This window comes from Parasteatoda tepidariorum, chromosome 4 (assembly GCF_982258835.1).
Source record: "Parasteatoda tepidariorum strain Cologne lab strain chromosome 4, Ptep-v5.0, whole genome shotgun sequence".
Taxonomy (NCBI): domain Eukaryota; kingdom Metazoa; phylum Arthropoda; class Arachnida; order Araneae; family Theridiidae; genus Parasteatoda; species Parasteatoda tepidariorum.
In genome coordinates, this window is record NC_141758.1 from 16,331,306 (window position 1) to 16,344,822 (window position 13,517).

General features: G+C 31.9%; 1 protein-coding gene across 1 annotated transcript in view; it reads right to left on the bottom strand.

The window, feature by feature from the left end:
* Window positions 1-13,517, bottom strand: part of LOC107450980 (T-box transcription factor TBX3-like) — a 99,630-nt gene that overhangs the window by 41,712 nt on the left and 44,401 nt on the right. The window contains 1 exon segment of the mRNA NM_001323825.1: window positions 2,682-2,949. Coding sequence (NP_001310754.1) covers window positions 2,682-2,949 — 268 coding nt within the window.

Sequence of the window (13,517 nt, forward strand, 5' to 3'; positions counted from 1 at the left end):
ATTTTTATTGCTAGTTACTTATATTATCCAGAGCTGCCAACTTTCTACGTTTTTTTCGGAGAATTTCTCCTCGTGGTTGATAAGTTTATCTTTTAATGAAAGATTTTTTTTTGTTTTGTTTTGTAAATTTGCAGTGCAGTAAATTTCCTAGTGGTTGCCGAGGTAATGTACCAATCTTTTTTTAAGAAATCATAATTAAAAAAAATTATTGCATCACTGCATGTAAACATTAAAGTAACCACAACGACTCTTAATCATAACGAATGCTTGCAAACATTAAACATATCCTTGGGATAGCCTAATTCTTAACTTTACATCTTAAAATTATTCCGCTAATACAAAATAACTTTGACTAATTTAAAAAATTTCTAGTGGCAGCTAAGTTTATATTTTCATGTATGATTCTATGCTTTGTAAATTTGATTTAAAGTTATTTTCGACCCCACTACATGTACATGATTCAAAAGTTCATACGAACCACAAGGCATTTGACCTCGCGTGGTGAGGCATTTGAAAAGTCTACCACTGTATAAAATATTATATGATCTTTTGCTGCATATTTATATTAAAAAGAAAAACATTTTTTTGTGGGGGATTATAAAATAAATATAAAATAAAATGGTTTTTACTAAGTATCCTTATTCTATCTTAATTCGTTCTAATTCTTATTCTAAGGAATCCTTATCTTCTATTATTTACTCCTGTTGCTACAAGATGATACACTAATAATTTTTCAAACGCAAATTCAGTTCTACTAACCATTTTATAATTGCCATTTGCTACTGAGAATCTATGTTAACCTGACTGAATACAATGTACAGATAATATTGATCATAAAAATAAATTGGTAAATAAATATTATCGAAGTATTTACAAATAAAATCTTTACAATGAGAGGAAACGTTAAAAAAGCTCACCATCAAAATGCTTCGATTGCGTGTTGGATTTGGAAGTTCGAATAACCCCGAGAACTTACAACTCCATCGGTGGGCCACCCCGTACCCTCCGGCGGATGACAGTTAACCGCTGTTTGGATTTAAGTTCCAAATCACGAAGTGGTGGGTACAGTTAAAAGATAGCAGTGATCAAATGCAAAGATCTCGTCTTGCAAAAGATTTTCGAACATTTTTTGATTCCTTTCTATTTCTCTCCGCGCATGCCTTTTTCGAAGAAAGCAGATGTCTTCTTTTTCGAACTATTTTGACAGAGGTAAATACGGACACTAATGAAAGCGTATGTGGTTTAGACAGGGCGTACGCTGTCAATTAAATGAAAACCCGATTAGAATACATTAAATAGAACGTAATTTTTTTTGTCGTTTTAAGATGTCGTCGACTGTCAGTTTCACGATGGGCTTTGGTGTTGCGAAATTGGACAATCTAAAAGTGCAGATGGAAGGGAGCTATAATTGGTCGTTTTTCGATGGTGTCTCAATTGCAACTGTCACTCATCCCTTGTCAAACGATTATTTATTAGTATTGTGGGGAAAAAAATCGTTTTCTCCCGGACATGATTATTTTCCTAAAAATCATTCATGTCTGATTCACATTTAAAACAGATGTTTACAATTGATTTAATTAAATATTTTTTTTATTATTATTATAAAAACTATACAAATCTTATTACATATTACATTTTAAACCTCATTGCATATTAAAGTATCCTCATAACCTTCCTGCATATTAAAGTAACAAGTGAAATTCTTACTCCTATTTTTTGTAATAATTATTTCACCATTCGTTTATATTTTAAAAAAGTGCTGTTTTTTCAAACGATTATTTACAGGGTGGCCACAGTTTGCAAAAGTTTACAAAGTGGTGATTAATATTTCAGGAAGCTCTTGTTTAATAATTTTTTATTTTATTATTTCGTATTTAAAAATTTTCTATTTTATTATTTTTTATTTTACTTTTAATTATTTATTTCTTCTTATTTTTTTTTTTTTATTTCTAATTCGATAATTTCTTATTTTTTATTTCATTATGTCTTAATTCATAGTTTTATATTTCATTATTTCTTATTTTATATTTCATTATTTCTTATTTTATATTTCATTATTTCTTATTTTATATTTCATTATTTCTTATTTTATAGCTGCCTATTTTATATTTTTTTTTATTTCTTATTTTTTTAATTTGTTATTATTTTTATGGATCTCTAAGTCCAATGTTATTTAACTAACTATAAACTTTTTTAAAAATCGATAATTTGGAGACGTTTTTCCACCTAGAAGAAAATTATCAAACTCACTGTCTTATTCTCAGTTTTTACACATTTTTATGAACCCAGATAATGCAGCATTGGAGTATGTTTTAAAATATTTTTAAAAAAAAGAAGAAAAAACCGCAAACGGTTTTCATTTCCACAAAACTGGCTTTCTCCGTATGAACGTTTTGTACCATTTTCATAATAACGCTAGCTTTCTATTCTTATTCTGAAAATGGTATTTCTGAATTATACTATTCTATTTATTCTGAAATCAGAAACTGTTGCAAACTCACGGCAATCAGGAAAACAATATATTATTCGTAAAAAAGCATAATTTTATATGACAACGAAGCCTTCGAAAAGAAAAAGAAAAAACTTAAAAAGCTCATTTCTGAATTATTTGTAAGTGTGGCTCATTATTATATTTTTCCTCAACCTTATTATCGAATATTTGATTATAAAATACTACTTACAAAGCTGTGCTTGTTTGATATGTTGTTTGTGATTTTCAGTTTGTGAAAGGAGACAACTTTCTGCATCCATTGTTCACCAGTGGATGGTGAATCAGGATGGATATACATCCTCTTGGGCATCTCGGGGTCGGCCTTCCCTGCCACTACCCACCGGCTATTATGGAATTTATACCGGCAATCGTCTGCTGCCACAATGTCCATCAGTAGAATGTATTTAGCTTTCTTGTCTAGGCCGCTCACCCGGACTTTGTAGGCAGGAAACATACGCCTGAAAACAGAAATGCGTTCATTATATATTTAATAAAATAACATTTCAAATTATCGAAAGATATCAATTGAAGTTTTTATTTATTAATTCATAATTAAAATCACATATAGAAGTTATATTTTAACTCCGTTCATATTATATAATTATCATATTCGTATTATGTATATCGTAATTATTTAAAAGTTATATTAAAATTTGTGATGTATTTGAACCAACAGAGTATGCAGAGTATTTGTTCGATTAATCCAACTAAAGACTGTTTATTTTAACCAAAGTCTGATGACTACGAAATGTCTATTCGAAACTACCTGTTGAGACTAAGAAATGTCAATTTGAACTAATCAATAGAGACTACCAATGATTATGTGAACCTACCAGTGGATACAATGAAAATTCTATTTGAATCCATCAGCGAGACTATGGAATATCTATTGAACCAACATTGAAACCAATGATTGGAATTGAAATCATTTGAATCAATATCCATTTGAACTTATGGAATATCTATTTGAGACAATCAGTTGTGAGGAGGATCAGCTGGTAATGATCAGACCATAGAATTCTTATTTAAATTCACCTACGAAAAATATGGAATGTCTATTCGAAACAACCGCGGAGATTTAAAAAAAAATGTAAATTTGAACCAATCAGTAGAGACTACGGAATGATTATATGAATAGACTAGTGGATACAACGAAATGTCCATTTAAATTAATCAATTAAGAAAGTGGAATATTTATTTGAACCAACCGCTGAAATGCTATGAAATTTGTACTTGAGCCAATCAGTGGAGACAACGGAGATTCTGTGAGAATTAGTCAAAGAAGATTACGGAATGTCTGCTTGAACTAGTTAGACTATAAAATGTTTATTTGAACCTACTTGTGAAGATAACGGAATTTCTATTTTTACCAATTTTGGAGACTAAAAAATTTAAATTTGAATCGATAAGTAGATACTACGGAATGATTAAATGAACCAACCAATGGGGACAACGAAGTGTCTATTTGAATCAATCAGTGAGACTATGGAATATCTATTTGAACTAACCATTAAAAGGCTACGGAATATCTATTTGAATCAATCAGTGAGACTATGGAATATCTATTTGAACTAACCATTAAAAGACTACGGAATATCTATTTGAGCCAATCAGTGATGAGAATGAAATGACAATTAAACCAACCAATGGTGACTACGGGATGTCAATTTGAACCAAACACTGAAAACTACCGATCTAAGTCACATTGTACTCATAGTCAAAACTCCCACAACTTCACTATTAATTTAAATACTAAACGTTGCAGTTGGTCAAAAAGAAAAAAAAAGAACAACAAGTAATAACAGTATCCTTCGAAATATACAAAATTATCGCTATAAATAAGGTATGCACAATCAAAAGGAAACCACAAAGAAACCACGACTTGGTAAATAGGTCACTGTCATCTGTCATAGTTATTTTTAAACCAAACTTATAGCTAGCAGAAAAAAATAATTAAAGGTAAATTTAATAATCCCCGCTACCTTAATGACCATTTCTTTTCAATGTATAAAGTAAAGTTTAGTTTTAATTAATCTTCATATTTCAGTTTTTTTTAATAACTGTTAATTTGATATAAAGGAAAAGAACGATGCTCCCGTATTAATTCGCCAAGATTAATTCAATTATATTCGCCAAGAATTTTATCAACTATGTTAGCAATAAGCAGGGCCCTGCAAATGCGTAAAAATGTGAGAAAAAAAATAGTGCGTGGAGTCCCTCCACACGGAAGAAGTTAAACTTCGCAACCTGCGACGTTAATTGTAGAAGAATCAGCAGTCGTATAAGGATCACTAGTTCTATTCAACGACTCTTTTTCCTACTCCGCTCTCTTCCGTGCTCTGTAATCACGGTAATATTGTGCATTTTTCCCTCGTGGACCTCTTGAACCAGTGGAAGTGCTTGTGGTTACCTCATCGTCTCGCCCTGGAAAATGTATTTGTATTAATAATGTATGTGAATGCGTCATAATGTAATTTCAGGAGAGAGAACCTAACAATCAATTGATATTCACAGAAGACGTACCTTGACATAACCTTATAAATCCGTCGCATTGTCCGTGGGATTGTTTTCACTCATTTTTTACAATTGTTATCCACTAAATTTGAAAATAAAAAATACTACCCTATTAAATTATGTGTGTATCAAAACAAACTAAAAAAATATTTATAGAAAAACAATACTTTTATTATTCTTATGCTAGTGAGAACCAAAACAATAAGGAAATGAATGAGGGAAAGCTGGATCCTACCCCGTGATTTCCCGGCCAATAATAATGTAGCGTTAAACGTTTAACGCAACCTTGTTGGAAGTCGCATAAGAAGTATAACTTCAATAATTACTATCTATCCACGCAATATTTATTTTCTTTAAAGAAATATCTTCGTTTACATGATAAACTAGTCTTAACGCTTTTTTCAAGAGTCTCTTTAGTAAATTATCCACGACTACTGACTCGTTATAACTTAACCCGTTACAAACATACAAATTATACATTTTAACATTAGCCTTTTAACTGCGGCTTGGAAACTTATCGTAATATTGGACTTGTAAATCTGCTGTACTCGTCATTTCAAGCTTTTACTGTAGTCAAAAAGCTGTTTTCGAAGTTATCTCAACCTGCCCGCATAGTTACAAAATGTTTCTGTTATTTTGGCGGATAATTTTAACATTATTTCCGTTTAATTTATTAGTATGGTCCCCAGTAAAAAGTCTCCAATACTGGAGAATAACTTTGGGATTTGAAGATTTCGATAAAAAGCTTTCTAAACAATTCCAGGACAATTATCTCCAACCTGTATATTTCTGGCTCGGCATCATTTTATCGAAGGAAAATAAAATGCAAATCAGACTATATTCAGTAACTCTGCAAGGCTACCTGACTTGAAAAAAACGATTGATATTATAATTCGGACATTGTCATCCTCGCAAATGACCCTTCATACATATCAGATAACCGAACCTGCCCACAATGGTCATAGAATAAACGGAATCATTTGAGTAAGAAATATATTCCAAATGAAGTATTCACTTTATGCGAGAGCGTGCTTCTTTTCTGGACAACCCCTTTTTTGTCGTTTCGTTTGTCCGATCTTTAACGTCCAATGATCGCACGTTATGTCGTAAAAAGTGAAGCGACTGTGGTTAGTGTCACACCTTAGCGTGACGATTCATACAAAAAAAAAAAATCCTTCAAAGTGAAAATAATAATCATAATAATACGCCGGATTCAATGAAAGTGCAAATATCTCACGTTATTGTCTACTACTATTTGTTAAAACTCTATCAAATTATGAAAATTCAGATATATATCATTTGCTAATGGAAGATCAAAATACCGACTTTCTATATTTTATAAATACTTCCTTTGTGTAAGGTTATACAGCATTTTCCCAACACTTTCGTGTTTTGCGCTTTTCTATAGTATTTGATGTTGACGCTTTATTTTATTAACTTTATGCACGTTTGGCGTAAATGGCGCCATTTCGCTCACATTAGAACATCTGAATCAATAGGTTTTATTATCTGTCAATTGAGCTTAAAGCACGTCATCCCTAAATTATTCTTTTCGCCTTTTGTTACCAGCGAGGAATATTTTTAATCAGAAATTGATAGAATTGTAACAGTAGTTCCACCAATTTCAATAGGGTGGGTGGATCTGGCAATAAGGAAACATGGACCAGTCTGCTTTTTTTTTTAAACAAAAGAATCTATAGAAGTGAACCGTTGTGAGCATTCAATTATTAAAAGTTCTTCGGCTAATGTATTACTTTTTAACTAAATACTAAAGAAAAGAAAAGCTATTTTGCTAGCTATCTCGTTGTTAATTGATTGGTTTTGCATATCAATGTAAATACTTTTTTTTTAATGATAATATCTAGAAACAAAACGTAGTAATATTTTTGGTCAATACGATTCGAACAGCTACCTTAACTCATTCCTTTAAAAGGAATGATCCCTATATCAGAAAAAGGAAAGAAAAAAATTACATAGTAGCACAAGTTCGGGTTTATTTTGCAAAAGCAATATAGCTTTGAATACCAAAAAATATCAATTATATAAATATTAATACCTGGAGTTTGCATTAGTTACTTACTTACTTTATTTAACAAAAGCTGGGCACCTGGGCCGCGCAGAAGACCCATATCCCATTCATCGTGAAATTACAGTAAAATTAAAAAATATAAGCAGTTTGTATGTGAGTGACTTTAGAGTCTCTGGAGTGACTGATATTGTAAAGCAAGCACCTTGCTTGTTGAGTTTGCATTAGCATTGATGTCAACTAGGTCCTCTTAGTAAAAAAAATATTTTCCAGTGGTAACAAAATTTAAGTTTAAGTAATATTTCTCCTCTACATATCAAAAATTCAAAGCATGAAATTAAATTATTTCAGTTATTTTGTGGAGGCTTTTTTAAGGAATGGACACAATTATCTAATTTTTACTATTTACTTCGTGACCCTTTTATTAGAACTTATGCAAAAAGTGGAGCAGCTGCTATCCCAACATTAGGATAAGAAGTCGTTTGGATTTTGAAGAGATAGGCTTAACTCCTGACAACTATCGTCTGCTTTTTGTACTTCGTTTATAACATGGCAAATCTGTCTGCTTTTTACTTTTTCGCATTTTTTGTGATTATCGTCTGCTGAAAGCTATCTTTCGATAGAATTCTCAATAGAATCCCGACATTATGGCAGTTACAGAAACTTACATCAAACATAGCAAAAGACTCATATTTCCTAATTATAGCATTTATAAATGTGATTGGACCATCCATACTGGACTGTAACGTAAAATCACAACTAGCTCTATACTGTCTTGCAATAACTACCTTACCAGTGTCTCTAAAAAAAAAAAAAAAAAAAACTCTCGAATCGAAGGAAAACTTCTTAGATGTCTTATCGGTGCACCATTTTGGGGCCACCAAAATGCATAAGTAAAAACAGCATCATATCAGGCTTGAAAATAGAAGACATTAACATACTTATCAACAAACTAAGTCCTATGGCAAAGCCAGTTTGTGCACAGCCAGCGATTTCAATGAACTGTTTGATGTAGAATGGATTGATGATAATACTAAATATAGCCCTAATATGCTATATGAGTGCGTTATAATGCTGAATATAGCCCTTTAACTGCTTTTTTCCTAAAGGTGCATCTAATGCCGCCATTTTTTTATTAAATTTTTCTGAATTTATTTCAACTATTTTCAATTTATATCTTTTTTATTTACGCACACATTTGTAAACCAGTGTAATTTATCGGTACCTCGGTATGCGAGTAACCCTTTGGGTAGCATTCAAGCAATTAATCAATCTTTTGAGTGATTTTAGAGTGATGACCAATGAAATGAGTGGTAAACACCATAATGCTAGGGGCCATCACATCAACAGAGATGCATACTTTAATTTGTTTTAGCTTTGCTGATACTACTTAAAGTAAATTTTTAATTTAATTCGCGATTTTATCTTTAAGATTCCAAACTATTATAATCAAGTCAGTTTGGACACGCATCACTTGAAGGTTTGTCACTTGAACGTGTTTTGAAATTTGGGTAAATATTTGCTCATAAAATTTCTAAATATTTTACTTATCCCCCTTATATTGTCTATTTGTATCTTTTTTAATCTGTATTTTATAATTTTAATCTGTATTTTTAATTTATAATTATAATATAATATGATTTGTCTTTTGGAACTCATGCCTTTCTCGATATATTCGTTGTAACATTTGTTTGAGCATTAATTAACAGGGCTCACCATTTAAATTTGACTAATGAATTTTAATTTAATTCTAAATTTTTACAAAGTTGTCAAATTTCATAACATTACATTTCAACTTGAATGTTGGTTAAATCTAATTTTTATAAGATATAGTAAAATACACACACACACACAGAGGGGGAGAGAGGAAAACTTAATGTTGGACAATATTTATTTGAACGTTGCTTTGCTGAAATTTGATTAACACGTTGAGCGCCGCGTCAGCCATCGGTAGCTGACACTGGACTTTCCATTTAGGCCGAGTCAGCCACCGGTGGCTGACACTGAAATTACATTTAGGCCGCGTCAACCACCGGTGGCTGACACTGAAATTACATTTAGGCCGCGAAAAACAGCTGGCTGACAGCGTATAACATCATATAGAACTATAAAATTTACACTCTTTTATGGAATTGCAGAAAATTTATTCAAAATTTACTTTATTATTGTGATTAATGGTTTAATAAATTCAATTTAGTAGTTTTTTATCCACCACTATTTTTAAACAATTTGTAGGCTTATATAATTCACCACTTTTGTTAGATAAACCCTCTAAAAAATAGCAAAATCCGTCTAATATTTGCAAATTTAATTTGTACTAGTTATTAACAGTGGCCAGATGGGCAAGTCATGTAAAATTAGCGTGGTGTTCAACGTGTTAAAGTGTACTTAGGCCTTTATAGTAGGAAAGTTTTGACTAATAAAATTATAATATGATTCCACTTAGACGTTGTTAATACAAATGGTATGAAAAAGAAATAAGTATCTATTTAACCTCTTCAAGACGGACGAGTCATGTACGCATTCTGAGGGTGTCAATAATCAGGGTAAAAATGATAAAACTGGTAGACAAACTATTTTTGTAGCAGCTTATTTGTGGGCGGAGTAATAATAGTTTGCTTTATTTAATTCACCACTACTTAGTTCGAATTAAAAATTGTACAGTTACACTTTTAACACACATGGATTGGATGTGTTAGATTTAAACTGAAAGCGAAAACAAGTCAGTCAAATTAGCCATGCTCAAACTTTTTAGCTACCGCTTTTATTTTTTACTATCCTGATTCCGCACGAATACATTTATGACTCACCCGTCCCGAAAAGGTTAAAAGAATAATTTCGTTCACCATTTTGATCTTCGAAGCACTCTTTCTCGAATTTACTCTACTTTGATGTGATGGGATGGTATATAATAACTATTCTGGAATGTTTGAATAAAACTAGACCAGAAGCCTGAAATGTAACTAAATAAATAGAGTGTTTCCCGAATTAGAAATTCCATCTAGGTGTTATGATGAATCAACAAACACACACCCACGACTGCAAACTCTAAAATCCATCCCTGGGCGATGCTTGACCCATTGTTATTCCAGGTAATCGATTGACCAAGCGCTGGACTTCCTCATCTAATCGATTATTGTTTCCCCACCAGAGCGATTCAGGCAATTTCGATCCTTCGAAAATCCGCCAAGTGTTCCTGACAGCAGGACCCGATGCCATTTTATCCAGACAAATATGAGTGCTTCTCGTAAGGGCAGACGATAACAATCGCCTGTGGGTGGAGTCAGTAGCAACGTGCTGTCATCAACCGCACCCTTGTTGCCACAGGAAAAAGATCGTGTTGCATCGAGATTTTTGGATGAGATTAATATTATGACATTTGGAAGGAAGAGAGCAAGAAAAAGAAAAGAAAAGAAAAATCAAGTGGAGGAAATCTTAAATCATCTCTTTCTCTCCTAAGGCGTGAATAAATATTTAAAAGCCTGTTTGGAGACGTTAAATGATTGTAGAACAGATGAAAATATGTCTATTTTTTTGGCAATCGGAGAAATCTGGACATAAACGGAAACAGGACGCTGTCCTTGGTGTTTATTTTTAACGTTCTTCCTCGTGTCCGCGAAAAAAATACTTTGTGTTTACGAGACAAACAGAGAGAAGCATCGATAAATTTTTTTTCTCGATAGAAAGACCACACACGATTCATTTGGAAAAGTGGTCTAAGTTGAGTTTCATTAAATTTGAAGCAATTTTCTATATCTTTGAAAAATCCTAAACTATGGCTTCAATCAGCATGATTTTCTCAACACTGATTTAAAATATTTCAACTCCAGTGATATGCGGGTCCTGAGTTAGTTGAGAAACTTAACCCTTTGCACTCGAAGTCCTTTCAACAGATAAAAAAATGAACGTAATCGCCTTACATCTTGAAAGATTTTTTACAAACTTATATACCCGGAGATCACTAATGAAGTGGTAACTAAGCATTAAGGTGAAAAAAATTTCACAATTGGAGTGGTGGGTAATTTACAGGTGACAATGGTGACTGACAGTCACCTCTCGAGTGGAAAGGGTTAACACGTTAAATGAAAGATGGTCACCGGTGACCGGCACTGAGTTTGTTCATAGCGCCACGGGGGGATATTAATGCTATATAGAACACGCAAAAGTAGCTTTATTTATATCAGGGGTGAAAGCGAGACGGAAAAGAGTAAAGGCTGGTAGTAAAACCATTTCAGTTATAGCTAGTTTTGGGGAGGAGTTTACTTATTCTTTTTTTAAATTTTTCAACAATATCTACTTTATCTTGGAAAAGAAGCAGTTTTATATATATGCCAGAATTATAAAAGAAATCTTGATAGTTACAGATATTTCATTTTTTTCGAAAAAAATGCTGGAATGAAATGTTTTACGTACCAGGTTTATCTCTTTTCCGTCTTGCTATATAAGGGCTTTCACCCATGATTTATATACACAGAGATGCCAACTTGCTCTGGATAGCGAGTAAATATTTTCAAGTGGTAGTTTATTAATTGTGATTCTTGGTTTAATAAATTCAATTCAGTAGATTTTTATCCACAACTGTTTCTAAACAGTTCGTTGGCTTATATAATTCACCACTTTCTACAGGCATGTTATGTTAAACAGATGTACAGACAGATGTTACAGAACAGCTTCGGTGCACTACAGAGCTTGCGCAGATCCTACAAATGTGAACGCGCGATATGTTACGTTAAAATGCAAACTCATTTTATAAATTTTGCACTCCTATGCAATGCCGTGGGCAATTATTGCAGAACAACCTCATTTCTCTATAGAGCTTGTGTAGAATCTACATATATGAAAGTATGCATAAAAGGACAAAATCTTTCCAATAAAGAGATTTTACATTTCCCCGTATGTAAGATCTGCTTATCGTTGTTATTGCAAAGTAACCTTGGATCTTTATAAAAATAAAACCAACGTACGTACAAAGATAACTTCAAAGTTTAAATGTTGGAGAAAAATAATTATATTTTGGATCAAACTGGTTTTGTCAGTTTATGAGTTTGTTAGGAAAACTTAGTACATATCTTCTTGTTTAATTTTTTTACTCCATAAAATAATAAGTTTAAAAAAGTATAGTTTAAAAAAACGCACACTTTCTTAGCATTTATATTCGATGTAATTTTTATTTCATTATTTATTTGGAAAAAAAAAAGAGTGCCAGGTTTCAACCGTATTACTCATGGTAAGTCGAGGAATATATATTGGGCAAACAAAAACTGGAAAAAAAAGTTAATTTTCTGAACAAGTGAATCTAATTAAGATAATTTAAAATCGAAATGCTTGAAACTACTTTAAAACTACGCAAAAAAAGAGCAAATGTAAATACCGTATCACTTTTTTAGTAAGAAATTTCACTTACATAAATTTTTTACTCTAGCTCATTAACCCGTTTTGTCCCGAATTTATTTATTGAAATGATACAAAAAGTGGTTTTTTGAAAAAAGTGGTATAATATATTATCGAAATTAATTGGTTTTTCTACTGTTAGGGCATTCAAAAAGTCTTTGATAGATCAAAAAGTACTTGTTCCTTTTAATTCTGGATCTAGTCAGAAATAACTAAATCATTGTGGTATCTGAGAATCTTTTAATTCACCCAGATAAATGAAAATATTGAAAAAACTTTCCCACCACAATGAATGTCTTTGAAAAAAGGAACTGTCCTATATATATGACGCTGGGCGTTAACCGGTTAATCGTAGGATACTATGCACAATAACTAGCAATGCCAACTTGCTTCGTTTTTATAAAACAGTATTTTCTAGTGGTAGCGAAATTCAAGTTACTTTTAGTTTAGTGTTTTTCCTTTTATGTAATTTTTTCATCACTAAATATCAAAAATTATAAGTATCATATAATATGCAACGTTAAAGCATCAATCAACTGGTTACTCACTCTAGTAAAAAGTAGGCGTAACTGTACGTTTCTAACAAATTTTACTTTATAATTTGCTACCACTTTATTGAAACTATTCCAGAAAGTACAACAGTTGGCATCCCTGTACAATAATAACACCCCAGGTGCCCAATAAAATCAGAACACTAGGACTAGGACAATAATAACACAAATATTTACAACATTGCATCATCAATCACAGCATAGTGCTTTTCTTATCAAAACTGAAGTGATACATAAAAATATATCTATATAAAATTTAACAAGTATGTTCTCCCTCTCTTTTTCACTCAGGTGTTTTTCATCCGTAGATCACTTCTAATAATTGAACATTAGTGTGCTCAAAAATATTCAATAGAGTAATAATCATACTACCACTTTATTTGTATAATCTTCCCGTGCTTGCATACTAGCAACTAAATCTAATCCGCTGTTATCGGGACAGTAATCCTTCAAACCGCTTTAACGGAAAATTACTTATTTTTAAGATTTGATAACAACCATTTTAATAATTGGTTGTTATCTAGTTTAAATTTTAATTATAACT